The 23,310-nt window shown below is 55.8% G+C and overlaps 8 protein-coding genes and 2 non-coding genes across 10 annotated transcripts; 5 read left to right on the top strand and 5 right to left on the bottom strand.

The window, feature by feature from the left end:
- Nucleotides 1–1,225: 1,225 nt before the first annotated feature.
- On the bottom strand, nt 1,226–2,698 carry QBC33DRAFT_225794 (putative snare domain-protein). Its single transcript, XM_060422804.1, has 3 exons — nt 2,468–2,698; nt 1,773–2,276; nt 1,226–1,701 (listed from the first exon to the last, which is right to left on the bottom strand). The coding sequence occupies exons 1-3, from the start codon at nt 2,543–2,545 to the stop codon at nt 1,348–1,350; spliced, it is 936 nt and encodes a 311-aa protein (XP_060287205.1). The 5' UTR covers nt 2,546–2,698; the 3' UTR covers nt 1,226–1,347.
- A 620-nt stretch (nt 2,699–3,318) lies between these two features.
- Nucleotides 3,319–3,421, top strand: QBC33DRAFT_t24. Its single transcript has one exon. It is a non-coding gene; the product is annotated as a tRNA-Tyr (tRNA).
- Nucleotides 3,422–3,545: 124 nt separating this feature from the next.
- QBC33DRAFT_t25 lies at nt 3,546–3,649 on the top strand. Its single transcript has one exon. It is a non-coding gene; the product is annotated as a tRNA-Tyr (tRNA).
- Nucleotides 3,650–4,560: 911 nt separating this feature from the next.
- Nucleotides 4,561–5,878, bottom strand: QBC33DRAFT_225802 (Brix-domain-containing protein). The gene is made up of 5 exons (XM_060422805.1): nt 5,790–5,878; nt 5,698–5,725; nt 5,362–5,636; nt 5,027–5,277; nt 4,561–4,937 (listed from the first exon to the last, which is right to left on the bottom strand). Exons 1-5 carry the CDS (start codon nt 5,793–5,795, stop codon nt 4,610–4,612), a joined length of 888 nt encoding a protein of 295 aa, XP_060287206.1. The 5' UTR covers nt 5,796–5,878; the 3' UTR covers nt 4,561–4,609.
- A 356-nt stretch (nt 5,879–6,234) lies between these two features.
- Nucleotides 6,235–10,066, top strand: QBC33DRAFT_225905 (regulator of nonsense transcripts 1). Its single transcript, XM_060422807.1, has 3 exons — nt 6,235–6,269; nt 6,432–6,790; nt 6,850–10,066. The coding sequence occupies exons 2-3, from the start codon at nt 6,480–6,482 to the stop codon at nt 9,827–9,829; spliced, it is 3,291 nt and encodes a 1,096-aa protein (XP_060287207.1). The 5' UTR covers nt 6,235–6,269; nt 6,432–6,479; the 3' UTR covers nt 9,830–10,066.
- Nucleotides 10,067–11,161: 1,095 nt separating this feature from the next.
- Nucleotides 11,162–12,647, top strand: QBC33DRAFT_225854 (uncharacterized protein). The gene is made up of 2 exons (XM_060422806.1): nt 11,162–11,701; nt 11,872–12,647. The coding sequence occupies exons 1-2, from the start codon at nt 11,252–11,254 to the stop codon at nt 12,556–12,558; spliced, it is 1,137 nt and encodes a 378-aa protein (XP_060287208.1). The 5' UTR covers nt 11,162–11,251; the 3' UTR covers nt 12,559–12,647.
- Nucleotides 12,648–12,993: 346 nt separating this feature from the next.
- QBC33DRAFT_225926 (alpha/beta hydrolase fold-domain-containing protein) lies at nt 12,994–14,594 on the bottom strand. Its single transcript, XM_060422808.1, has 5 exons — nt 13,944–14,594; nt 13,810–13,867; nt 13,664–13,741; nt 13,325–13,592; nt 12,994–13,253 (listed from the first exon to the last, which is right to left on the bottom strand). The coding sequence occupies exons 1-5, from the start codon at nt 14,408–14,410 to the stop codon at nt 13,039–13,041; spliced, it is 1,086 nt and encodes a 361-aa protein (XP_060287209.1). The 5' UTR covers nt 14,411–14,594; the 3' UTR covers nt 12,994–13,038.
- On the bottom strand, nt 14,528–15,570 carry QBC33DRAFT_597606 (uncharacterized protein; the record flags this gene model as incomplete). Its single annotated transcript, XM_060431935.1, has 2 exons — nt 14,528–14,943; nt 15,013–15,570. The coding sequence occupies 2 exons, from the start codon at nt 15,568–15,570 to the stop codon at nt 14,860–14,862; spliced, it is 642 nt and encodes a 213-aa protein (XP_060287210.1). The 3' UTR covers nt 14,528–14,859.
- Nucleotides 15,571–16,385: 815 nt separating this feature from the next.
- Nucleotides 16,386–18,115, bottom strand: QBC33DRAFT_225966 (glycoside hydrolase family 76 protein). Its single transcript, XM_060422809.1, has 4 exons — nt 17,945–18,115; nt 17,375–17,854; nt 17,074–17,315; nt 16,386–16,995 (listed from the first exon to the last, which is right to left on the bottom strand). Exons 1-4 carry the CDS (start codon nt 18,027–18,029, stop codon nt 16,432–16,434), a joined length of 1,371 nt encoding a protein of 456 aa, XP_060287211.1. The 5' UTR covers nt 18,030–18,115; the 3' UTR covers nt 16,386–16,431.
- A 1,530-nt stretch (nt 18,116–19,645) lies between these two features.
- On the top strand, nt 19,646–22,814 carry QBC33DRAFT_226013 (glutamine synthetase/guanido kinase). The gene is made up of 2 exons (XM_060422810.1): nt 19,646–21,113; nt 21,174–22,814. Exons 1-2 carry the CDS (start codon nt 19,980–19,982, stop codon nt 22,665–22,667), a joined length of 2,628 nt encoding a protein of 875 aa, XP_060287212.1. The 5' UTR covers nt 19,646–19,979; the 3' UTR covers nt 22,668–22,814.
- The last annotated feature ends 496 nt before the right edge of the window (nt 22,815–23,310 follow it).

The raw sequence follows: 23,310 nt of genomic DNA on the forward strand, positions 1-23,310 counted from the left end.
CCCGCCCCCCCCCCCCCCCCCCCCCCCCCCCCCCCCCCCCCCCCCCCCCCCCCAAGATATTGTCTGTTTAGGTTGAGAAGTGGGAGGTCGAGGTCGAAGTCGAGGTTTAGGGAGCACCCAACCAAGACGGAGCCCGCGTTTCGAAATACAACACACTTTGCTCGGTGGTAATTAGGTGTCATGTGGATATTTTTCTCGGGCCTTCGCGACAACGAAGAGAGTCCCGAGTCCCGAGCTTCGCATTCATCCAAAAAGGTGGTTGGGGGAGGAAAGCGGGCATTCTGGAGCCCCGAATTGGGTTGGGGTTTGCCAGACAACTCAACGTGGATCGCGGAATCTTCTTTTTTTTCCCGTCCATTGTTTACTGTACATAGATAATACTTGACACTCGTCACTCTTCCGTTGCGTTACATTAGGGTAGGGTAGGGACTAGATCAGATCCTGTAAGAAATAGCTGTTACCTACTCTTCCTCGGTACCGTTTTAGACCAGCCGCCCCTGGGCTTCGCCAAGCTGCGGACCTCGAGGGGACATATGACGCTCACTCACTCACTCACTTCCTACGAGAAACATGGAATTCTTTATCCCATGATGAGAGTGAGCATACACATTACAAGCGAGCCAGGACCAGGGGACAAGAGTATGTAAATATATAAATTATATATGTACATTAAGGAGGTCTGTGACTACGAAGCCGATATACAAACACCAACAACAAAGCAGTCCCTCCCTCCTCTCCCAAGACGAAGAGAGAACAGAAAACCCCTACAGAAGACCCCTGATCCTCCCCCCTCCCGGTTTGCTTGAGAAGCCAGGGTGCAGCTCAAAAAGCCTTCTCCCCAGCGGATGGAAAGAAATTAGTAACTAATAGTAGAGCGACGACGGGAGGGGAAAAAAGAAAAACGTTCGTAGCAGAAAAAGAAGAAAAAACCCGACGGCATCTAAACGCGGAGAAACAGGACCATGCCGTTGCTGTAGGGGGATAGCCAAGTATTTATTACGCCGTGTAGGTTTTTTCGTAGGCAAAGAAAAGGAAGTGAGGGCGGTCTCGAGAGGGCCACGGGAGACACCGTCATCGCCGGGCCCGGATGTCACCGTTGACATGGCCCTCTCCTGGCGGGAAGGGGGCCGCTCCTGCACGATTTTATTCTGCTTTTGCTCGCTTCCTCACTCCTTCCAGCTCCCCACCCGGATTCGAATGCCCTCCACGCCAGGGGAACAGGGCGGGGCCCCCAAACAAAACATCTGCCGGTAAACAAGCAGGTTGGGATCAACTCTGGCAGTACGAGGGGGCATCCGCGGGCCGGCCAGGTCATCAAAGAAAGACGAGAGCAAGAGGATCATCGCCCTAGCTGCTGCTCTTCCCCTTCGTCAAGCTGATGCCGAGGCCGACGCCGAGGGCGATGGCGATGATGATGAGCAAGACGATGCCGGCGCAGATCCACTTGTTCCTGCGGGTGCGGCGGGCGCTGACGATGGCCCTGTCCACGTTTTCCGTGCCCTTGGACATGTTGGCGTTGGTCTGCTCCGTCCGCTCCTCCACCTGCTCCACCACGGGGTCCTGCAGGACGACCAGCGTGTCCAGGTCCTGGAACATGTTCACCAGCTCGGCGATCGACTGCTCGATCCGCTGCAGCTCGTTGTGGCGCGCCCGCACGTTGCCGAGAACCGCGGATGCTTGACCGGAGCGGTTAGTGCGCAGCTAAGGGCGAGAGCGTTAGTGCAAGTTTCAAGGAACGGCAGGAGAATATGGGAGAGTGGATGCGAACATACCGCCGTCTGGAAGACACCCTCATTTCCCCAGTCCCTGTCGGCCGCCTCCCTGACGTCTTCCTCGGTGGCTTCGGGGTTGACGATGCGGTATTGGCGGGCGATCTGCTCGCGATATCTCTCCTTGTACTGCTGCTCCTCCTGCAGGTAGTTCTGGAGCTTGTTCTTGAAGTCGTTGTTGAGGGATTTGAATTGGGTCGACTTGAGACCACGGGAGGCGTCGGTGGTCCGCTCGGCGTCCTGCTTGAGACTCCGGATCTGGTCGCGGATCGACGTGTTCTTCAGCTGCGTCTGGGCGACCAGGGCGTCGAGCTGGCGGGCCGCGGACCCGTCGCTGCTGCCCAGTGACCGCTGGTGCAGCGCCGCGATCTGCTGCACGTCCGTCGTCAGGGACTCGATTTCATTCCGCGCGTGGGCCACCCGTGCCAGGAAGTCGTTTTGCGAGAGGGTGTACGCCGCCGGTGCGGGTGCTTCTTGCTGGCCGTATGGCTGCATCTCGTGCTGCTCCTGCGAGTGCGCAACAACAACAACATATTAGCCCGGTCCATCGATCGTGTCACATGCTTGTTCGGGCAGTTCGAGCGACCACGCGCGCGCAAGGCCGCAGCTCGAGCTGGGCCAGAGAGAGGCTAGCGATACGCTGCGGGAAGACGGGCGGGAGGACGGGGAGTGTTCTTGGCTTTGCAATGTCAACTCACTTCGCTATAGCCATAGCCTGCCTCGGTCGTGGGCGCTTGGCTATAGGGATTGCTCTGGTAGGGATTGCCGTAGGACATGATGATGGCTGCTCCGGATTACTCGGGATGCGCTGAATTGATGCGATGTTTGAGGAAGCGGTGTTGCTGACAGCCGAATGACACTGGGAAGCCGCCAATAGAGTTTATGTGGCTAATGAGACCAAAGAATATCCGAAGGCAGAAGCTTTGAACAGGTGGGGGGGCGTCGGTGGAATGATCCTCGAGGCGCAGCGTAATTTCCCTTGCATGTACACGTACTCCGTCTTCTGTACGCAGTAGGTACGTACCCAAGTACATGCGACGCAAGTGGGCTGCCGAAACAAGCCCGGCGCGAGGGGTCTAGAACTCAAAAACTGTTCCCAGGCGTTGGTGTAGCAATGACGCCCTTGAAAACTAGAACTGCGCTTCTCTCAATGCTCACGTCGGAATGGATATTTGGTGCAAGTACTTAGGAAACGTGGAAGATGAAAATGATGAAATGGTTGACCCACGGATCTGTTAGGTGCTACAATGTCACATAAATATCTAGATGCGTACCTAAGCCCAATGAATCCATATAAGCAATAACTGTTCTTGCCAAGTTGTGGCCATTCGTACCTGCTTCCATGGCTTCCGTCTTGATAGCGCGTACGGATGTCTTAAAAAACGATGAGGATGTCCAAAGCAGCTCTGCAACCACTTACCTTCGATTAGGTACCTAGCGCAGAGGAGTGGGGCGAACTAATGTCTGGAGAGAAAATTTTGTGCCATATAAGGCAGAATACCTAACTACCAGTCAATTCGGGTCGCAGCCAACTGCGGTCATGGTTATCCTCCCGATGGTGTAGTTGGTTGATCACGTTCGACTGTAACTCTGCATGCTCCTTGCAAGCAATGCTTATCGAAAGGTCGCTAGTTCGATTCTGGCTCGGGAGATTCAACCAATTCTTTTTTTTTCCCTTTCATTACTTTTCACTTCTTTGAACATGTGCGTCGATATAAGGGAGAATACCGAACCCTATGACAGATCAATTCGGGTCGCAGCTAACTGCGGTCTTTTCTCCCGATGGTGTAGTTGGTTCATCACGTTCGACTGTAACTTTGCATGCAACCTTGCATGCGATGCTTATCGAAAGGTCGCTAGTTCGATTCTGGCTCGGGAGAACTCATTTTTTTTGGGTTCTTGTCACTTCTCTTTTTACTATCTATATTCTTCCCAGCATCTATCAGTTTTCCCGCGTACATATGCCGGTTCTTTTTCTTTTTCTTCCTATGGTTGGTTACTTGAAGCGCACTATTCAAATTTCTGCCAGCGCTTGGCAACGTTTGATTTTATTTTGTTTTCTTTTTCTTTTGGTTCCCTAGGCACATCAAATCAGGGCCGTAAGTATCAAGCCTCTGCCTAATCTAGCAATTGCTATCCGGCTAGAAACATGGAACCCTTTGCTTGGTAGTATTACGACACATCACATTACAGTCAGGACGGTGACTGCTCTCATCAGATCAGTCATAATGATGCTGAGTTGGCATTTTTCACATAGCGCCGTTTCTAGAATCTCAACAGCAGGATGACCATGCATCCCGCCGCCCATCATTCCTCTTCCGTACAAAGTCCAGGCCTGGTTGACGCCGCAAGGCTAAAGCCACCAACCGTGATGTCTCTAACTACCCATCAGCCATAGGTAGTCCCTTCCAATCAGTGGGCTATTGCTTCACCAACTGCATGCCTGACCCCTTTCCAGGGTCTGCCCATCAGTTCTCATTTGTATCAGCCGCAGTGAGAAGAGCTCACACCCTGCGCAATTCACCTGTCCGAATAGATCCCCAAACTGCAGATCCATACCGACCCAACCTTCCTCTGTTCGTAGCAGAAAGACGCTCCCTAGTGTGGTCCCATATTGGCAAGGCTCGTAGGGTTTCTTCTGACCGCCTCGCCGCGTGCCGGTACACATGGCCGTCTATCTCAACTGAGTCTTTCATGGCCTCAGCCTCGCTGTGCTTTTCAACGGCAACTCGGCGATGGTAACCCTGCTTAGCGCGCCAGTTGGCCGCTGCCTGTTGAGGTGCAACTTGGAAGTGGTGTATGGGATGGGTCTTGAAGTTTCCATTGAGCGTGACCTCTCTTTAGAGATAGTTCTTCTTCCGGCTCGTTCTGGTGTACTGGTTCAGGTGCCACTCCACATCTCCATCCTTGTTGTCCAAGGTGCCACCCCTGATCTCAAACGGCCGCATCGACATGCGCGGTCCGACCTCTGATAGCTCGACAGACTGATATGAGGTTCTGACGAAAACATGGTGCCGAACCTCGATCACATCGTCCTGGTTGACGAATGTGATCACTCGGTTGCCGACCTTGTTCTTGGCGGTTATGGGGTCGCGTGGGGGAAAGAGATGCTGGAGCACTCTTTGGATGCGTTTCCCGAGTCGGCTATTGAAGCCTTCGAATATGAGGCTATGGACATCACGAGTCAGCATCCATAGTCTCAAGGGGGTATGGAGGCTCTCTCCCGAGGTAGACTCTACGTCTCCGGGGCCACATACTGCGGAAACGATTCGCTGACTGTCCCTCGAACAGAATTCGGTATGTCGTGTCGCAACACAACGTTGTGGAGCGAAAAGGAAACGGTAGGGCCGTGAGGCATATGGCTAATAGTGAGGCTTGATGGAACGCCTCTGTGTTCGTGCATTAAGACTAGGTCGCTCAGCCCAGCAGCTTGAGCGGATCTCACGATCTCCGGGAGGATTAGATTTCCTCGGTTTAGCCGAATACCGGTGGGGATCAGCAGCCGTATCTTGAAGTCTGGTCAGCCCGCTGCAAATGCTCACGTCAGGGACTCGAGACAGAGGGGACTCGAGACAGAGGGGACTCGACGAACCTCTTTAGAGAAGGCGCTTAGTCTACTCGAAGGGTCTCGAGCTGTAGTGACCAGTACTCGAGGTTCCACAATTCCTGAAAGCGCCTGATATTCATCGTCCAGATCAAGCTCAACGGTGTCTGGCCGTGATTCATCGTAGGCCAGGTCCTTTCGCAGCTCTTTGTCGTTCGCAATCGTAGGATCCAGCGGTTTTCCGGTCGCCAGGGAGGCCTTCAGTTTTGCACGTTTCTCGCTTATTTCCGCCTCACGAAGCAGAAGTGCCCGGCGGTAGAGATCTAGACGGGAGGAGACGGTGAGCGTGGCCCTCAAGCTTAGGGGGTTGCAACCAAAGCTTACAATCTCTTCTTTGACGGGCTTGTTTACGCTAGAAATTGAGAACTCGTATTAGCAAGAGCACTGGGGCAAATAAACAAGAATTGCGAACTTACAATCATCTTTGCTGTTTGGTTGCGAAGATCAATCGATACATGTATTGAACTGTCGATAGATGCTCTCGCGTCAGAATCCTAGCACTCCATCAAAACCTTCCCCTCCGAAAAAAAAAAGTCCAACCTAGCCGGAGGCTCTTATCTTATCGGAGTGCTCCGGACGCTATACCTAGATGGGCAATATTCACACCCCTGGTTTTCACTGGTTTTCCCACCACACGCCACAGGTGAATTTCTGCCCATCCGCGCATCGGCATTGCTCACTAATTTCCGTCGCCTCGAAAATCGCAAACCACGGCAAACACGAAAAGCAACGCGACGAAAGGAAGAGGCTCATGTTGCATGTCATGGCCGCACAGTAGCCACTCATAACCCATTTGGTGATGATGTGACACCTGCACATTTCCTGACTTTCACTGATTTCTCCTCCACCAACCCCGAGCCAGCGCGGCTGCAAATATTCCAAATCTCGTACAAGAGGTAAGGTCCCTCTCTCCCCGCCCATGCTGAGGTAAATCCTAGACGGACCTCTAGCCTGGCCTGCATTGCCTTCCCAGCCAAACCTTGGGGAGAAGCTTTTCTACGTGTCTGCCCCAGCTGGTGGTATTTAAGCTCACTCGTCCGTTAAGCAGGTCCTCCCAGCGCGATCCCCATTCCCTAGAATTCCCCATTCCTCCCCATCATATCACCATGGAGGGCGCCTTTACCCACCTGGGGAACCACCTCATTTCCGATTCGGCTGCCGCTATCAAGGCCGGTGGTTCTGATGAGCTGTCCACTATCGATCCCGACGAGAGTCTGCTCTACGGCGCGTACGGCGGCCGTGGAGCACGCGGCGGGCTGGGAAACGCCAGACGGCGCCAGGACGACGAGGACAATGAGACGGAGGTCTTCGACGACGACGATGAGGAGAGCCTGGCCAGTGTGCCAGTTGATGGCATGAAAGACTTGAAGCTGAATGCCCCGGAAGAGGACAAAGAGCTGCCCGCTCATGCCTGCGCGTAAGTGGACACCCTCACAAGCTTACGGTATAGGACTGCACGTCTAACATACTCTCAAGATACTGTGGCATCCACTCCCCCGGCTGTGTTGTCAAGTGTCTTTCTTGCAGCAAGTGGTTCTGCAGCGCCCGAGGAAACTCGACCTCATCGCACATCGTCAATCACCTCGTCAGAGCTCGACACAAGGAAGTCCAGCTTCACCCTCAGTCTGCCCTTGGAGACACGGTCCTCGAATGTTACAATTGCGGTACCAAGAATGTCTTCCTCCTTGGGTTCATCCCTGCCAAGTCCGACACGGTTGTTGTACTCCTGTGCCGCCAGCCCTGCGCTGCGAACACCTCGTCCAAGGACATGAGCTGGGATATCTCGAGATGGCAGCCACTGATTGAGGACCGATCATTCCTCCCCTGGCTTGTTGCCACCCCCACCGATACTGAGCAGCTTCGTGCTCGACACCTGAACCCCCCTCTGATTGCCAGACTCGAGGAGACCTGGAAGGAGGTTCCAGGCGCCACCGTTTCGGATCTAGAGAAGGGCGGTGGCATTGATGACGACCCCCACCCTGTTCTCCTCAAATACGATGACCCATACCACTACCAGAACATTTTTGGCCCTCTCGTGAAGATGGAATCGGATTATGATAAGAAGCTCAAAGAAGCTCAGTCGGAGGACGGATTGCAGGTCCGCTGGGACTACGGACTGAACAACAAGCACTTGGCCAGCTTTATACTCCCTAAGATCGAGTCTGGCGACGTCAAGCTGGCTGTGGGCGACGAGATGCGGCTCAAGTATAAGGGAGAGCTCCGCCCTCCCTGGGAAGGCGTGGGCTACGTTATCAAGATCCCCAATAACCAGTCCGACGAGGTGACGCTCGAGTTGCGCAAGTCCGGCAACGACAAGTCCATCCCGACCGAATGCACGCACAACTTCTCGGCCGATTACGTCTGGAAGGCCACCTCTTACGATCGTATGCAGCTGGCGATGAAGACCTTTGCGGTCGATGAGATGAGCGTATCGGGCTACATCTTCCACAAGCTCCTCGGCCACGAAGTTGCTGTTGCGCCCATGAAGCCACAGCTCCCCAAGCAGTTCACTGCCCCCGGCCTGCCCGCGCTGAACAGCAGCCAGATCACGGCCATCAAGACGGTCCTGTCCACGCCCCTCAGCCTGATCCAGGGCCCGCCAGGAACGGGAAAGACGGTCACTTCGGCAACCATCATCTACCACTTGGCCAAGACTAGCCCGGTCCTCGTCTGTGCCCCGTCTAATGTCGCTGTCGACCAACTTTGCGAGCGCATTCACCACACCGGTCTGAAGGTCGTCCGCCTAACGGCCAAGTCTCGGGAGGATGTCGAGTCCTCCGTCAGCTTCCTCGCCCTGCACGAGCAAGTCCGGATGTACGACAGTAACGTGGAGTTGACCAAGCTCACCCAGCTGAAGAGCGAGCTCAACGAGTTGTCCAGCCAAGACGAGAAGAAGTTCAAGCAGCTTACCCGAGCTGCGGAGCGCGAAATCCTCAGCTCCGCCAACGTCGTCTGCTGTACCTGTGTGGGTGCTGGAGACCCTCGTCTGTCCAAGATGAAGTTCAGAAATGTCTTGATCGACGAGTCTACCCAGTCGGCCGAGCCGGAATGCATGATCCCTCTCGTCCTGGGGTGCAAGCAGGTGGTTCTCGTTGGCGATCACAAGCAGCTGGGGCCCGTCATCATGAACAAGAAAGCCGCCAAGGCCGGCCTCAACCAATCTCTGTTTGAACGGCTGGTGAAGCTGGGCCTCACGCCCATCCGCCTGAACGTGCAGTACCGAATGCACCCGTGCCTCTCCGAGTTCCCTTCCAACATGTTCTACGAGGGATCGCTGCAGAACGGCGTCACCATCCACGAGCGGCTCCGTCGAGACGTGGACTTCCCCTGGCCGGTTGCCGACATGCCCATGATGTTCTGGTCGAATCTTGGCAATGAGGAGATCTCGGCATCCGGCACCTCGTATCTCAACCGTACGGAAGCATCCAACGTCGAGAAGATTGTCACCCGTTTCTTCAAGGCCGGCGTCAAGCCGGCTGATATCGGCGTCATCACTCCATACGAGGGCCAGCGAAGCTACATTGTTAGTACCATGCAGAACACGGGCACCTTCAAGAAGGAGTTCTACAAGGAAGTCGAGGTGGCCTCGGTCGACGCGTTCCAGGGCCGAGAGAAGGACTTCATCGTCCTTTCCTGCGTCCGATCCAACGAAAACCAGGGCATTGGTTTCTTGTCCGACCCGCGCCGTCTCAACGTCGCCCTGACTCGTGCCAAGTACGGACTCGTTATCATCGGAAATCCCAAGGTCCTGTCTAAGCACGAGCTCTGGCATCATCTCCTCGTCCATTTCAAGGACCGGAAGTGCCTCGTCGAGGGACCCCTTACCAACCTTCAGCTCTCGCTCCTTCAATTCGGCCGCCCGAAGATAAACTACCGTCCCCAGCGCTCCACAGCAGTGCAGCCGCAGTACCCCTCTGCGGGCTATTCGAACGGCCGTTACGGCGGCAGCAGCGGCATGAATGGGTCGATCCGAGACTACGATACGGGATCGATGATGTCGTACATTCCGGACGACGTCTCGTCCATCCACAGCTCCGCACTCGGTGGTGCTGGCCTGAGCTCTGCCTACCCTCACATGTTCTCAAACTTCAATCCGGACCAGTGGCCCGGCCTGCCCGGCGTGCATCCCACTGGCCGTTCGGGCACCAAGAGCCGGGGTCGTGCCACCGAGAGCGTCGCCGGCGAGAGTGTCGCCAACAGCGAGTTCACCGAAGCCAGCAACAGCGTGATCGGCGGAAAGGGTGTCGGACAGGGAGGAGCGAGCCTGGGCGCCAGCTTGGTTGAGACGCTTGGGTCGGCTCGGCCGGCATCATACAGCCAGAGTGATCGTCTCAAGCAGTACGTCGAGAGCAGTGGCCGGATGGGACAGGGGAACGGATACGGTCGCCGCTATGACGACGACGAGAAGAGCGTCAGCACTGCGTTTGCTAGCCAAATTGGTTCTGGCTATGATTGAGGTGGGGGCGGGAATTGCAAGGACCATCATCGGTTGAAACCTCTTTCACGACGAGTCCTGCGACAACATCTTTTGGCATCGTGAAGCGCGAAAGCCTTTTGCCCCCGCCCCTATCGAGCTGGTCGAGTACCGCACTGAGGCCATCCAAGCCGCCATGCTTGGGACTAAACCTCTCAGGACAGCTGCCAGTGCCTTGTAGCGGAATGCCTCCTCCCCCTCTCTAGCCGGACCCAGGCCAGCCACACGTCCAACCCCCGTCAGCAGATCCTGTCTGATCTGGAAAAAATAAGTCCGCCATCAGGTGGTATGGGCTGTCATTCGACACATGCCTGACAGGCCTGAGCAGGGGCACAGCCGATCTTGCGACAGATTATGGAGTTTTGTTAAAGTTGGGAGCACGAGCACGGGAGAGAGGGAAAGCGGGGGAGTGAGAGATGGGGGGAGAGAGGAAGAGACGTGGAATGGCGTGGAGTAATGCCTACAGATTGCTCACGCTCGTGCCCACGTCGTGGAAGGAAAGGTCGTAGTCACTACGGCCTCTTACTGGTCAGGCCATCTGGAGATGCGTCTTCCAACAGAGGCTGCGGGAGGATTAGTGGTCGAGAGGGAACAGCGCACAGCACACTCTTTTCTAGCCTACCTCTTGGCTTTTGGCTTTTGCCTTTTTTGTCTTCTCCGACCCGTAGGGTGACCTGGTTAGATGCCTGCCCGTTCTGGGGCTCGTTTCTAGCCAGGACACCAACAGAAAAGTCACTCTTTATTAGGTAGAAACCGATCGATGCGTCATGGTCGAAATAGATATACATTCGTTACAATTCGCTTCCGCAGAGTGCGACCTGCAGCTTTGGTGTTTTCCGAGTCAAAACATAAACAGATGTCTCCCTTGCTGTCTTCACACACGGATGAAACTAAAGGGCGTGGTCGTCGTTGAGCAGCAACAAATGGTCATCTCGGATTGCCTGCTTCAACTCGCAGATCTCCAGGAAGCTACCTACCTAGCTAACCCTTGCTTGGTAGCTGACCCCCTTTCCCGGTTCTCTCATTGGCCAATGGAAAGAGATCACCAACCCTGGCCCTGCGGTGCGACGTTCGTGACAGTGAAACAGACAGGGTCCTCGTTCTTAAGACAGTGCGGGGCTCTTGGGCGGTGGTAGGTTTTGCTGAGTGGTTTGAAAAGGGTTTCCTCTGAAGCCTTGGTTTGTTGCTGCCACCTACCTGCATTGTTGATACCTTCTTCCGCCTGTAGGTGACGTCCTCCCCCTAGATATCCAACCTTGTTCCCACCTGGAAGTGAAATTCCCGAGTTTTGGTCTCTCATATCGCCGTCTAGGTCTGCCCGGACAGTGTCAATAACAATTGCCAAGCTTCTCTTACCCCAACGTCATACATATCAAGGTCCAGAGCCAGTCTGTCAGCCCCGCCATGGTCATATCATCGGATCCGCCAGCGGGCACGGCGTTGGAGCTAGGAGAGGAGGGAAAGGCCCTCCCGCACGACTCTTGGCTGACAAACGACGCGACTGCGACGGAAGGAGATACGGATGGGTCCAAGCCCGCTCCGCCCCTACAACTACCAGCCCAGGATACAACTAGTGCAGCCCCCGCCGTCGCCCAGGGCACTCCTCCCACAGCACCGCCGCAGAAGACGGGGAAGGCAGACAAGGCGGCCAGGGATGATGGCGTCAGCCCGATCGACTTCGACGGCTCTGTCGACAGCAATAACGAGCTGCCGTCGGCAGCGACGCTGCGCAAGATCGAGAACTACGTCGTGCTAGACCGAGATGGGAAATCGCATCCGTTCAAGAGCCTGTACACGGGGAGGCACGTGGCGAGGCGCGTCCTGATCATCTTTGTACGGCACTTCTTCTGCGGTGTAAGTCCAAACCCCCTTCCAAACAAGCCACAACACCCACCCACATCCACCAACTATCCACATACCATACCATGATTGCGCCGTAAGCCAGCATGCGTTCGCCAAAGCGAAATAGACCGGGGCAAAGGGGGCCAAAAACAGCCAGCTAACCCACCCAACCCCCGCCGCAGAACTGCCAAGAATACCTCCGCGCCCTCTCCGCCTCCATCACTCCGACGACCCTCCTCCAGCTGCCCGTGAGCACCTCCGTCGCGGTGATCGGCTGCGGCGACCCGGGCCTGATCGACATGTACGCCTCGGCGACGGGGACCGCCTTCCCCGTGTACGCCGACCCCGAGCGCCGCCTGTACGCCGACCTCGGCATGGTGCGCACCCTCGCCCTCGGCTCGCGGCCCGCATACATGCGCGGCAAGAGCCTGCTCCGCAGCTCCCTCGAGTCCGTGGCCCAGGGGCTCAGGCAGATCCGCACGGGCCTCGTCGGCCGCGCCGGCGACCAGAGGCAGATTGGCGGGGAGTTCCTGTTCGAGCCTGCGGCGGGGCTGTTGACGTCGCCGCCGGAGGGAGGGGAGGTGGGGGAGACGTGTCCCGTCGAGGAGAAGAGGGTCACGTGGTGTCACCGGATGAAGACGACGCGCGACCACGCTGAGGTGCCTGAGCTGATGGAGGTGCTGGGCCTTGATAGCCCCGACGACGGCCAGGGTGGGGTGCCGCCGCCGGAGGGCCCCGCTGGGGAGGACGCGAGGCGCTGGTCTAAAGTGCTTGAGGAGCGAAAGGGCACGGGGGTGAGTATGGCGGGCCAGATGGCTGCGCTGAAGGCCGAGGCTGGCGTCGTGGCGCCGGCGCCGGCGGCGCTGTAGTTGGTCTGGGGCTTGGGGGGAAGAATCTAGGGGTGCTTGGAAATTGGCGTGTTGCGGTCGGGGCCAGGTGAGAGGAGGGCGTTGGGGTCTGTTTTATTTAGTGCATTGTGATAGCGAGACTCATTGCTCTTCTTCCAAGCGTGTTTCCTTGCATCGTTCGTTATCCTCGAGTTCGTTATGATCCTTACGATGGCTGATGTATTTCTCTATCGGCCAACATCGCTGTGTCAAATGCTCGATTATCCACCTCAGGTCGAATACGACACGAGGAAAGGCTGCATCTACGAGCTTCAAACCCGAGGATACATCCGGTCAAATTCGGTGCCATTGAACCGGCTACTGCAGTACAGTGTTACCTTGGGGGCTTGGAAGGCCCCTAGAGCCAATTGATGCTCCGAATACAACACCTCAACTACTCGCTACCTGCGCCATATTCCATAACGTATGTACATACCGAGACCACCTCTGGCACCCGATAACCTAAGCCTTTGCTGACTTCTCCAGCAACCCCTTAACGAAGGCAGCTTGCCTCTCGTAAAACTCCTTCGTCTGCGGCAGAGTAACCAGGAAACTAGGGAAGACGTGCGGCAGCCCCTTGTAGGTGTACAGCGTGACGTCGTTGCCGGCCGCCTTGAGAGCCTCCGCGTAGGCAATCCCTTCATCCCGCAGGGGATCGAGGCCGGCGACTTGGACCACTGCGAGATCAGGGGGTTAGCTGGAACGACACCTAGAAGCGGAGGGAAGTGATAGCAAGCGCCAAGCTTACAGGCAGGTGGCAGGCCGCTCAGGTCCTTAGCCAGCAGGGGCGAGTGGTAGGGGTCCGGGCTCGGCTTCGGCTCGTAGACGTCCCAGAAGAACTCCATCTTCAAGATGCCTACCACGGGGGCGTTGTAGTTCTGCTGGTAGCTGCCGAGCTCGTACTTGTCCTTGACGCTGTCAAAGAACTTTGGGTGACAGCTGACGGGGAAGCTGAGGATCTGCCCGATGACGCCCGTCACGCCCTCGTCTCTGGCTTTGAGCGCGAGCACCGCAGCCTGCGTTGCGGGGCAAACATATCGAGGTTAGTCAAAAGGGGGCGAGTTTTCTCACGGTCTCTCAGACTAACCATATTGCCTCCCGCGCTCCCACCAGCCAGGATAATCCTCTCCGGATCAACGCCGAGTGAGGATGCGTTTGCTTTGCACTATTGTGCATCGTCAGCTCCCAGTCCACAATGTAAGAATTCTATTCCCCATTGCTAGGGTTTCCTACCCATTTCAACACGTCAAAGCTGTCATTAATAGGTGTCGGGAACGGGTACTCCGGCGCTCTATCACGCATGATCAGCTTCCCCGGCCACTCCCAGACAGGCATCCCCTAGTCTCGGTCGACCAAAGTAGACTCACAGCCGGTAATCGACGCTGACGACCACCACCCCCGACTTCCCCGCCAGCATCAAGTTCTCCGCCTCCTCAGTGACGTGCGACCCGATAGCCCAACCGCCACCATGCGTCTTCAGCACCAGCGCGGCACCACCACCACCACCACCACCGCTCCTCCTGTACACCTTGATCTCGACCTCGGCGCCGTCCCGGACCGGCACCCGGCGCACCTCGGTGACGACGTCGCGGCCCTCCTCGGGGCAGCCCTCGGGCAGGGGTCCCGGGGCGAGCCACGCCTGCCGGAAGGGCGCCCACTCGCTAAAGGCCCACAGGCCGGCCATGGCGTCCTCGACCGCGGGCAGCATCGTGGCGAACTCCGGGTCGATCTCCGAGAGGTGCCCGTTCTTGGGGAGCGGCTTGAAGGCTGGGTCGAGGGCCATGTACTCGGGTTGGGCCTTGAGGGCGAACTCACTCTTCTTGGTTGCCGCCATGGTGGAGGGAGTGACGATGGTGTTCTGTATATCCGGGAGGGTGTTTTTGGAGGGGGTCAAGGTAACGCTGGTTATCTTTCGGGGGAGCCGGCAAGGTTTAACAGGACAGGGCGTATGGAGTAAATAAACAGGGAAGGTCCAAAGCTAGAAGGAGCAGTGAAGAAGATATATACTTCCCCTGCAATGGGATTTTAGCACTAGGTACCTCGGAAGGCATTTTGCCACGACCGGCTATCTATAGATATCGGATGAGGACCTGGTCGCAGGACCGCCAAGTCACCTTGGCGGGATCCGTAAGGTCCGGCAAATGAACTCCGGACCCCGCATCATGCCACCACCCTCCGGCTAGGCAGCTCCGATAAGGTTGGGTCCTGACTAGAATCAGATGGAAATCGCAGAATAATGATTTCAAGGGAATTACAGTAGAGCCCGGATATGACCCCCAAGTTTCACTTCCATATGTCATTGAGAGCTTTGAAAATCTTACAGTCCCCCTTATGGCCGCCGGCATTCCAGTCCTCAACTTGACAGTCCTAACAAAACAAGGTCAGCACATCACCACCCCCCTCACGACACCTCACCACATAGATAGAGAAACTCACCTTAGAACAATACCTCACCTCCCCACACCCCGTACACCTCCTCAGCACCACCTTCCCTCCCTCCCCTCCCCCCTCCCCCTCCCCACCACACCTCCCACACCTCTCCCCCGCATCCCCCGCCCTCATCCTTCCCGCAACATCCACCACCCTCTCCAACGGGCCCGGCACAGCCCCAACCACGTCCTCCGCCCCGGCCGGCACGCGCACAAACCCCCTACCACCACCCCCTTCCGCCGCGGGCGGCGTCCGCTCGGCCATGGGTACGACGGCCGTCGCCCCCCTGCGGAGGCCCCTGGCGCGCAGGTCGAGGCCCCTCGCCTCCGGGGGCGCCGACTCGGGCAGGCGCCCGTGGCCGTGGCCGTGGCCGTCGAAGACGAGGGCGAAGGGCGCGCCCGAGCGGTCCGCCAGGACGAGGGTGGGCTTGGTGATTGTCATGTCGTGGGTGATTTGGCCGAGGAGGTACCAGGGTTGGGTTGGGGTGGGGGAGGAGGGGGAGGGCTCCGGGCAGTCGGCGAAGGTGGGGAAGATGGTTGTGTCGGCGAGGTCGGGGGGCGCCATTGAGGGCCCGGGTTGGATCGCCGGTTGTTGATGGGCTGAGGCTTGATAATAATAATATAATTGACTCGGGACCGGACGAACAAGTCGGGTCGTGGTTGGGTAGATGTGATTTTGGATCCAATCAGTTGGGCCGGTTCGTGATCATCCCCGGGAAATTCAGCCGAAGGTGGGATACAAAGTCTGGACGAGATGCGATCCGAGCCTTGCCGAGAATGAAGGCCAAGAAATAAAACCTGCTGTGCGTTATTATCGCCTTACAGTTCCAATCAATGCTTTCTAGTCGCGTATTAAGACAATATCAACCTTCGAAACAGGTAAACAGGAGGAGTTTATGGGAAGAGAAAGGAAAAGGACGTCTGAAACGCCCAGTGCAACGCAATGCTCTAGCCAGCTAGAGCCGACATCTCCACTAGAGAAGCTCCTACCAGCGTGAGATGAAACAGTTGACTCCGCGGGAGAAAACGCACGCCAACGAAGGAGCATGGAAAGATAGAAATGCGTTTCTACATTAGTACTAAAGTATGTTCCTCTGCTCCCCTGTTGGTATGTTGCGAATGGAGGAAATAAGCTACATGGCAAAAAAAGAGCGAACAGGTTGCCCCTGCCCCTGGCAGGAAATGGAAACAATTGACCGCGAGGTGAGCATCATCCTCCCCAAAGACACGTATTCATCCATCCACCGTGAACGCCAGTTTGCCCTGCAAGGACAGAGCCAGGTGAAAGGGGGAAAAGAAGACCGACAAAGAAAAAGGGAAATGGTAAAACCATAATGCAGGTTTGGTTGTGGCAGTCCTTGCCACAGCGGTTCTATATATAACGGAATCCAGACCAATGATGGGTAGTTGAACTTCAAGGTGCACGTCATACCCCGGTGCTCATCCAGCCAAACGTACCCACTGCCGCGCCTAGGACTATGAAGGTGAGAATTCCGGCGCCAGCTCTGTCGCCGGTTGCGATTGGCCTGGACTTCTTGTTGAAATCATCTCCGTGGCTGCCGGCATTTGGATCGCCTCGACTGCTTCCGCCTGTCGAGTTCGTGACCGGGGCCCTGGCAGAGCCGACGAGAAGGGACGACACTGCACCCAATACATTCATCTGCTGGCCGGCGCCTTGAGTTCCGTCATACGTCTTTGTGGACCATTTGAACCCGCAAACCCGGCCCGTGGTTCCGCCGGTGCATTGCGAAATAGCTGCCGCTGCCGACGTTTGAAGGACGGTCGAAATCTTCTCCTTGGTGAAGGGCGCAATCTGAGTCGTCGTGGACATCCAGCGATGAAGGTAGCCCTTGAAGCTCAGCATATCGGTGGTGCAAGTCATGTGCTTCTCGCAGGAGATCTCGTAGGCAATGCCGTCTGGGAAGAAGGTATTGATGGTGTTGTCAAGCAGACCCGTAACTCTCTCCTTCCACGTCTCACTGCCGTCGGTCTGTCCGGGGATAGTTAGTCATGAGAAAGCTCGTATAGGGCAAAGGTAACCGAGGGGAGAGGAAGGGCGAGAGCGTACATAATTATACATGTACGCGGCTCCAAGCAGGTAGATGGCAGCGTTGTAAGAGAACTGCGCCTTGTTGATATCCGTGCAGTTGTGCTCGACGTGGGCGCCGTCATAGATCTGGTAATCGGCGTTCATCAAGCCAACGCCCCTGACCCAATCCCACGTCTTCTCAGCCCAGTCCGCATAGGTCTGGTTGTCGGTATACCGAGCAAGTCTGGCACCCAGGTTGAAGAAACATCCGTTGGCGATGCCTTTCACGAGTCAGCTACAACAACAGGCCTTCTCCGGGCAGATATCGCAGCCAACTCACTGTTCTTATAATTGTACCCGTTGTTGGACAGAGGAATCTGCCACCGCAGACCACCATTGCAAGTATCGTCGTGCCTATCAGGGTTCGCCTGGGTGTTAAACACGGCCTGGGCTAACGCCAGCCACTGCGGTTGGTCGTCGGGAGGGTTGGGGAAGTTGTTTTCTGCGGCGAGCATAGCAGACATGCCCCAGAAGCCCTGATCATCGTTTCCCAGAGACGCGGTAACGTTTGGCGGCATGTAATCGTCGTTGGGACCGACTTGGAACAGCATTCCTTGCGTCGTGAGAGCATTGTAGGTGTCGTCGCCCGTCATGTGGTAATAATCTATCATGGCACCCCACATCGCCCCTGCTTCCCACCAGTAGTAGTCGCCAGCAGGTGGCGGCCCTGGCAAGATTCCTGGTGTTTGTCCTGGCTCGTTTCCGTGGTAATACGCCATGAGGTCGGCCGCGAGCTGCTTCGATGTCTGTTTGATCTCGGCTGTTGGTCTCGGGTTAGCCGGGGTGATCGATGGGTGAGTTGTCGTAGGAATGAGACAGGTTTCCATCGGCAAACGGAGTTAAACCATACCATCACTGCCGATGCTGTATGCGGCATTTACAAGCCCACTGCCGACCAGGACAGCGGCTGCTACACGAGTTACTGGCGATTTCATGACGACTGGGCGGTTGGATTTAAAGCGAGTGACTAGGGTGAAAAGAGCAAAAGGGACGTGCAAAACTCTGGACCGCGAACAGTTATGTTGTGCCCATGAAAAGTAGTGAGAGGAGCCGCGAAAGTGTGGTTATCGCGAGGTTTGGTCGATTACGCCGGTTGAAGGGGGTTGCTCAAAGTTGGATGAAAGAAACTTGAACCTGTTGGTGGCAGTGTTGACAGGTGGGACTGACTGAGCGACAAGGGGGGCCCTCTGAGGTAGAATGTGGGAGGTACCGTGAGAAAGGAGGGAGGTCATTAGTACCGGTTAGCAAATTTGTATGAGATGCTATAACATCAATCCGGCAAGATCGAAGTACCTTCTCTTCTCGTTCCGCCATTCTATTGTGGATACGGACGCAAGTCGCCGGGACATGTCTTGGCCTTCGATTGGCAGGGTCAGTTTTTGGCTGGGCACACGTGCGACCAGCTTGGAAATTAAACTAGGGCGATCAGGCTGTTGTATACAGATTACGTATACATCGTATATAGTACCTATCTAAATTGATAATTCCAGTGCATACGGTGCGAGAAGTGACTGCGAAGCTCAGTTCGTATCCGTACATTTGCAACTTCGTTGTGGATTGGCGGATTCCGTCACTACGTACCACGCCAATTCGAGATCTAGGTATCCGTATGCCTAGCATCGATCGCTAAGGCCAAGACAATTGGCGGCAGCCAAGTGATGCTTGACTTGACTTGGCTTTTCCGGGTTGGTCCGTGACCCAGGCCGCCAAGAGATATAACTCACTCTTGTTTCGCCAAGCAACCAAGCCTTTGGCTGACCCGATGTCTGATATCCAAACATATTTGTGTGTCTCCTGTCTCTTTTCCATTTTTCGTCTGGTTTCTAAAATGAAACGAAAAATCAGCAACCCTAGTTGATCTCAGGCGGCGGGTAAGGACTCGCGGCATGCTGAAGGGATTCGTGTCTAAGGAGGACGACGCGCTTTCGGCTCCTGGCTTAAACGACGTCCCCAGGCTTCCGGGGCTATGGTCCAGCAGATGGACTGCATCCTGTGTATAGCCCTCAATTGACTTGAAGCGGCCCAGCCACGAAGAGCTCCGATCTCCGTTGTTGAGGGTCGCATAGGTATATGCATGGTAGGAGATACTGAGAAAATCGTGCAAACCACCGCCTGCCACGGGTATACTGCCAAGAACCACGCATTTCGGGTGTCAACAGATCTGCGTATAATACTGTTGACCTTGGGGTATAAGTGTCTTGCCAGGAGCGCCGTCATTGTCAACGCCAGCAGAAGTTACTTACCGCGATGAAGCTAGCCGCGTCTGATTTGTCAATGGCCTGCAGGGCCATCACAACCAACTTCCAGTAGCTCTCATCTGGGAGGTGGATGCTGTCTAAGTTGTCTAAGACAAGATCCGAGTTCGTGCGAAAGGAGATTATCCCTGGCATGTATCCTCTGCTGGAGATCGACGCCCGTGTACTGGTTTAGCTGATCCAAAAACAAATAGTACGTTCAGCCATACTGTCACACTGGGAGAAGGGATAATTATTGACAGTCTGATGGTTGTAGTGCCTAGGATCGTACTTCCGTAGAAGGCGTAGAAGGAACATCCATGGATGGTAATAAGGGAAGTTAGCCAGGTACCTACCCAATTGGGCAGCCTTACAAAATATGGAGGTTGTTTATATGCATGTACATACGTACCTGGGGCGGGATGCAGTCGTCCATACTAAAACGGAGCCTTATGACGATATCGTGCGTACAAAGCTTACGACATCGATCACACGCAGGGTAGTGCTGTAATGTTCTACTTCTTGGAGTCAGCAGACCTCATTGGTTCTCTCTACGGCGGGGAATGTGATTAACGCATATCGGCAACGACGATTAAAGCTCCAGCAACCTCAAGTCTATCGTGAAGTCGCCAGGCTGATTACACATTCGTCATGGCATCCTGGGTTGGCGGTCGATCTGGAGGGACTCCATCACAACTTGAGAGCGTCGTCCGCGCCATTCGACGCACGCCCATCATCGACAACCATGCACATCCTCTCCTCAAGCCTGAAGCTCTCAGCCAGCACCCGCTTCTATCAATTACAACCGAGGCATCTGGCGACGCTATCGATGCTTCTCTCACCAGTCTGGCTCATCTTCGAGCCGTCAAGCAGCTTGGCACCCTTTTGAGCTGCAACCTGACCTGGGAGGCCGTCGTCGCCGCCATTGAGCAGAGGCGTATTGAGTCCCCTGAGGACTGGAACGCTCAGTGTCTCGATGGCATTGAGACCATTCTCATCGACGATGGACTCGACAACGAGGATGACGTTTATCAGTACTCGTGGCATGATGACTACACTCGGAGCAACTGCAAGCGCATTGTCCGCATCGAGGCCGTGGCTGCCAGCATCATCAATCGGCACCTCCTGTTGCTCGACACATCAACCCGAGCAGTCGACAATGTCTTCGACCAAGTAGTCGACGAATTCGATGACAACATCAGAGCAGCCATTGACCATCCCGATGTTGTCGCGTTCAAGTCCGTCATCTGCTACCGCACAGGGCTTGATATTCCGAGAGCTGTCGACGTTTCCACCGCCCGAGAGTCACTTATCAGCATCTTCAACGATTTCCAAGGCCCAGGACCATTCAAGAGACTCCAGCATGACGGTCTGAACGACCTCTTTGTCCACCGTGCAGCCACGCTGATTCAACAGAGCGCATCGCGCTGGAAGAAACCAATCCAATTCCACACAGGTCTTGGTGACAACGACATCACCCTGACTAGAGCGTCGCCGTCTCACCTCCAGGAATTCATCCGGGAATACCCTACTGTCCCCATCGTTCTTCTACACGCCAGCTATCCCTTCACCCGCGAAGCCGGCTACTTGGCCAGTGTCTACGCCAATGTCTATGCTGATATCGGTGAGGTGTTCCCATTCGTCAGCCTCGATGGCCAGGAGAGCGTTGTCCGCCAGATCCTCGAGCTCTGCCCGTGGTCAAAAGTGCTATGGAGCACCGACGGGCATTGGTTCCCTGAGACTTACCTGCTGGCTATCGCCCAGGTCCGCGAATTGCTGGAAACTGTAGGTTCGAGCCGGACATAGGGGCCGCCTAGACTAAGCTGATCTGTTTCTTTATTTTAGATTTTATGCGATTATGTCCGTACAGGGCAGATAGGCTGGAAAGCCGCAATCGAGCTTGTCCGTGACATCCTGTTTCGGAACTCAAACAAGCTGTACCATCTGGAATTGGATTTCGCGGAGCTGGCTGAGGAGCCCTCGGGCAACTTGGAGGTCAACAGATATCTCACCGACCTGGACTTGCTCCGGAACTTCCTCCGGGGCCAAAGCACGCCTGACTTTGTGAGAATCTGTTGGAACGATCTTACTGCGAGCCCAAGGATGAGGATGGTGCCCATGAGGAAGTTCATGTCTTTGCTAGACGAAGGTAAATCCACGGATATCGGAATCACCAAGGCTGCTCTCTGGCTGCTGCAAAACGACTGGCCCGTCCCAGGCATGGTCGCGACTGGCGAATACCGGCTCCACCCCGATTTCTCGTCCCTGAGACTCGGCCCTCTCAACGGGCATATCAGCATGCAGGGAGACTTCCGTGAACAGGACGGTTCCAGGATCCCATTCTGCCCTCGCTCACTCCTCCAACGTGCGGTGGAACTTGGCGCCGAGAACGGCCTCACGTATCTCCTGGGCTTCGAGATCGAGTTCCTTCTACTTGAACGCCTAGACGGACGGGAGCCGAATCGATATCGCACTCTACTTACAGACGGACATGCCTGGTCCGCCTCGCGGTCCCTTACCGACCCAAGGGTTTCCGCCCTGTTGAGAAACATGGTGGGAGAGCTTGCCGTCATGGGCATCCACGTCGAGCAGCTGCATGCCGAGAGCGCAACCGGACAGTTTGAGCTCATTCTGCCACATCTGCCGCCTGTGGAGGCGGTCGATACCCTCCTTCACGCGCGGGAGGTCATGTCGGCATTGGCGACAGAGGCCGGCTTCCGCATGACCCTCTATCCTAAGCCATTTGCGAACGCCTGCGGCACGGCATCCCACGTCCACATGTCCATCTCCTCGCCCCAGGGCTCAAAACCGGAGGTCTACGAGAGTTTCTACGCGGGGATACTGAAGCACTTGCCAGCGATCACGGCCTTCACGTATAGCAACCCGGCAAGCTACGAGAGGCTCGTTGATGGCTGCTGGGCCGGCGGAAGGTGGGTCGCCTGGGGCACCCAGAACCGCGAGACGGCCCTCAGAAAGATTGAGGGCAGCCACTGGGAGCTGAAGACCCTGGACGGGCTCGCCAATCCGTACCTGGCTCTCGGAGCGGTGCTTTCCGCGGGGACTCGCGGCGTCGTCGCCAGGGAGAAGCTCATCTGGGGAGACTGCGAGATAGACCCCGCTAACCTGACAGACAACGACAGGAAGGAGCTCAATGTGACCCAGCTGCTCCCCGGCAGCGTGGGGGAGGCGCTGGAAGCGCTGAAGGCCGACGAGGAGTTGACGGGTTATCTGGGCCGCGAGCTCATTGAGCGGTACGCTGCAGTGAAGGAGGCCGAGCTGAATATGCTGAGCGATATGGGGGAGGATAAGCGACGGGAGTGGATCCTGGAACGATACTGACGGGCATTCTGGCATCTTCTTCACTTCTTGCTCACAGCCCCATTTTTGCCGCTTTCTCGTTCCTATGTTGGGGGGGGGGTGGTTTATCTTTGGAGTTGTCATGAAAATAGTGAACCCCTGGCGCACCACAGTCGTTCCCTGAAAGTTTGTAGGGGACGTCTGTCGAAATATCAAAAAATCTGCGATTTGACACCCGGAGGAGCATTTTAAAAGGCAAGACATAAGATATTCCTGAGAGGCCAGAAGAGAAGATCCCATTTGAATGCACTTCAACCCTAAACCTGTGCAAGTATTATGTTCGTAGAAGGCCTGAGTTGGGAGTTGGTACGCCAGATGCGGGGAATGGCTTGTGGGGCACAATTGGAGTTGGGGCGTGGGGTTGAAATTGAAGTTGAAGACTGGGACCTACTATGTAGCTGCTCGTGTATGAACCCTCCTCCTGACGGAAAAGGCGCGCTCCCAAGAGAGGGTCATATTTGCGGGTCAATTGTATGTACATGTCAATTCCTAGGAATCCGCGGAACCCATCATTAGAGTCTGAATCTTTGACTTGACGCTCGTCCAGGGTTAGGGTTACTCATCACCCCACAATCCGACTACTTCCACCCTACTGAAACTCTAATGCACACGCCCCGTCAGCTCT

This window comes from Phialemonium atrogriseum, assembly GCF_030411735.1.
Source record: "Phialemonium atrogriseum strain 8032-3 unplaced genomic scaffold QBC33scaffold_3, whole genome shotgun sequence".
NCBI lineage: Eukaryota > Fungi > Ascomycota > Sordariomycetes > Cephalothecales > Cephalothecaceae > Phialemonium > Phialemonium atrogriseum.

Excerpts from the sequence above, each read along its gene's own strand:
- QBC33DRAFT_225802 (XM_060422805.1), bottom strand. Across the intron at positions 5,637-5,697 it reads AGCCCGTCAAAGAAGAGATT|ATCTCTACCGCCGGGCACTT; the intron begins GTAAGCTTTGGT and ends CCTCCCGTCTAG. Across the intron at positions 5,278-5,361 it reads TAAGCGCCTTCTCTAAAGAG|ATACGGCTGCTGATCCCCAC; the intron begins GTTCGTCGAGTC and ends CCAGACTTCAAG.
- QBC33DRAFT_225854 (XM_060422806.1), top strand. The coding sequence starts at position 11,252 with ATGGTCATATCATCGGATCCGCCAGCGGGCACGGCGTTGGAGCTAGGA. Across the intron at positions 11,702-11,871 it reads TACGGCACTTCTTCTGCGGT|AACTGCCAAGAATACCTCCG; the intron begins GTAAGTCCAAAC and ends CCCCCGCCGCAG.
- QBC33DRAFT_225794 (XM_060422804.1), bottom strand. The coding sequence starts at position 2,545 with ATGTCCTACGGCAATCCCTACCAGAGCAATCCCTATAGCCAAGCGCCC. Across the intron at positions 2,277-2,467 it reads CAGGCTATGGCTATAGCGAA|GAGCAGCACGAGATGCAGCC; the intron begins GTGAGTTGACAT and ends GCGCACTCGCAG. Across the intron at positions 1,702-1,772 it reads AGGGTGTCTTCCAGACGGCG|CTGCGCACTAACCGCTCCGG; the intron begins GTATGTTCGCAT and ends TCTCGCCCTTAG.
- QBC33DRAFT_225926 (XM_060422808.1), bottom strand. The coding sequence starts at position 14,410 with ATGGCGGCAACCAAGAAGAGTGAGTTCGCCCTCAAGGCCCAACCCGAG. Across the intron at positions 13,868-13,943 it reads GTCAGCGTCGATTACCGGCT|AGCGCCGGAGTACCCGTTCC; the intron begins GTGAGTCTACTT and ends CATGCGTGATAG. Across the intron at positions 13,254-13,324 it reads GAGCGGCCTGCCACCTGCCT|TGGTCCAAGTCGCCGGCCTC; the intron begins GTAAGCTTGGCG and ends CTGATCTCGCAG.
- QBC33DRAFT_225966 (XM_060422809.1), bottom strand. The coding sequence starts at position 18,029 with ATGAAATCGCCAGTAACTCGTGTAGCAGCCGCTGTCCTGGTCGGCAGT. Across the intron at positions 17,316-17,374 it reads CGGGTACAATTATAAGAACA|GCATCGCCAACGGATGTTTC; the intron begins GTGAGTTGGCTG and ends GACTCGTGAAAG. Across the intron at positions 16,996-17,073 it reads CCGCGTACATGTATAATTAT|ACCGACGGCAGTGAGACGTG; the intron begins GTACGCTCTCGC and ends ATCCCCGGACAG.
- QBC33DRAFT_226013 (XM_060422810.1), top strand. The coding sequence starts at position 19,980 with ATGGCATCCTGGGTTGGCGGTCGATCTGGAGGGACTCCATCACAACTT. Across the intron at positions 21,114-21,173 it reads TCCGCGAATTGCTGGAAACT|ATTTTATGCGATTATGTCCG; the intron begins GTAGGTTCGAGC and ends TCTTTATTTTAG.
- QBC33DRAFT_225905 (XM_060422807.1), top strand. The coding sequence starts at position 6,480 with ATGGAGGGCGCCTTTACCCACCTGGGGAACCACCTCATTTCCGATTCG. Across the intron at positions 6,791-6,849 it reads CTGCCCGCTCATGCCTGCGC|ATACTGTGGCATCCACTCCC; the intron begins GTAAGTGGACAC and ends CATACTCTCAAG.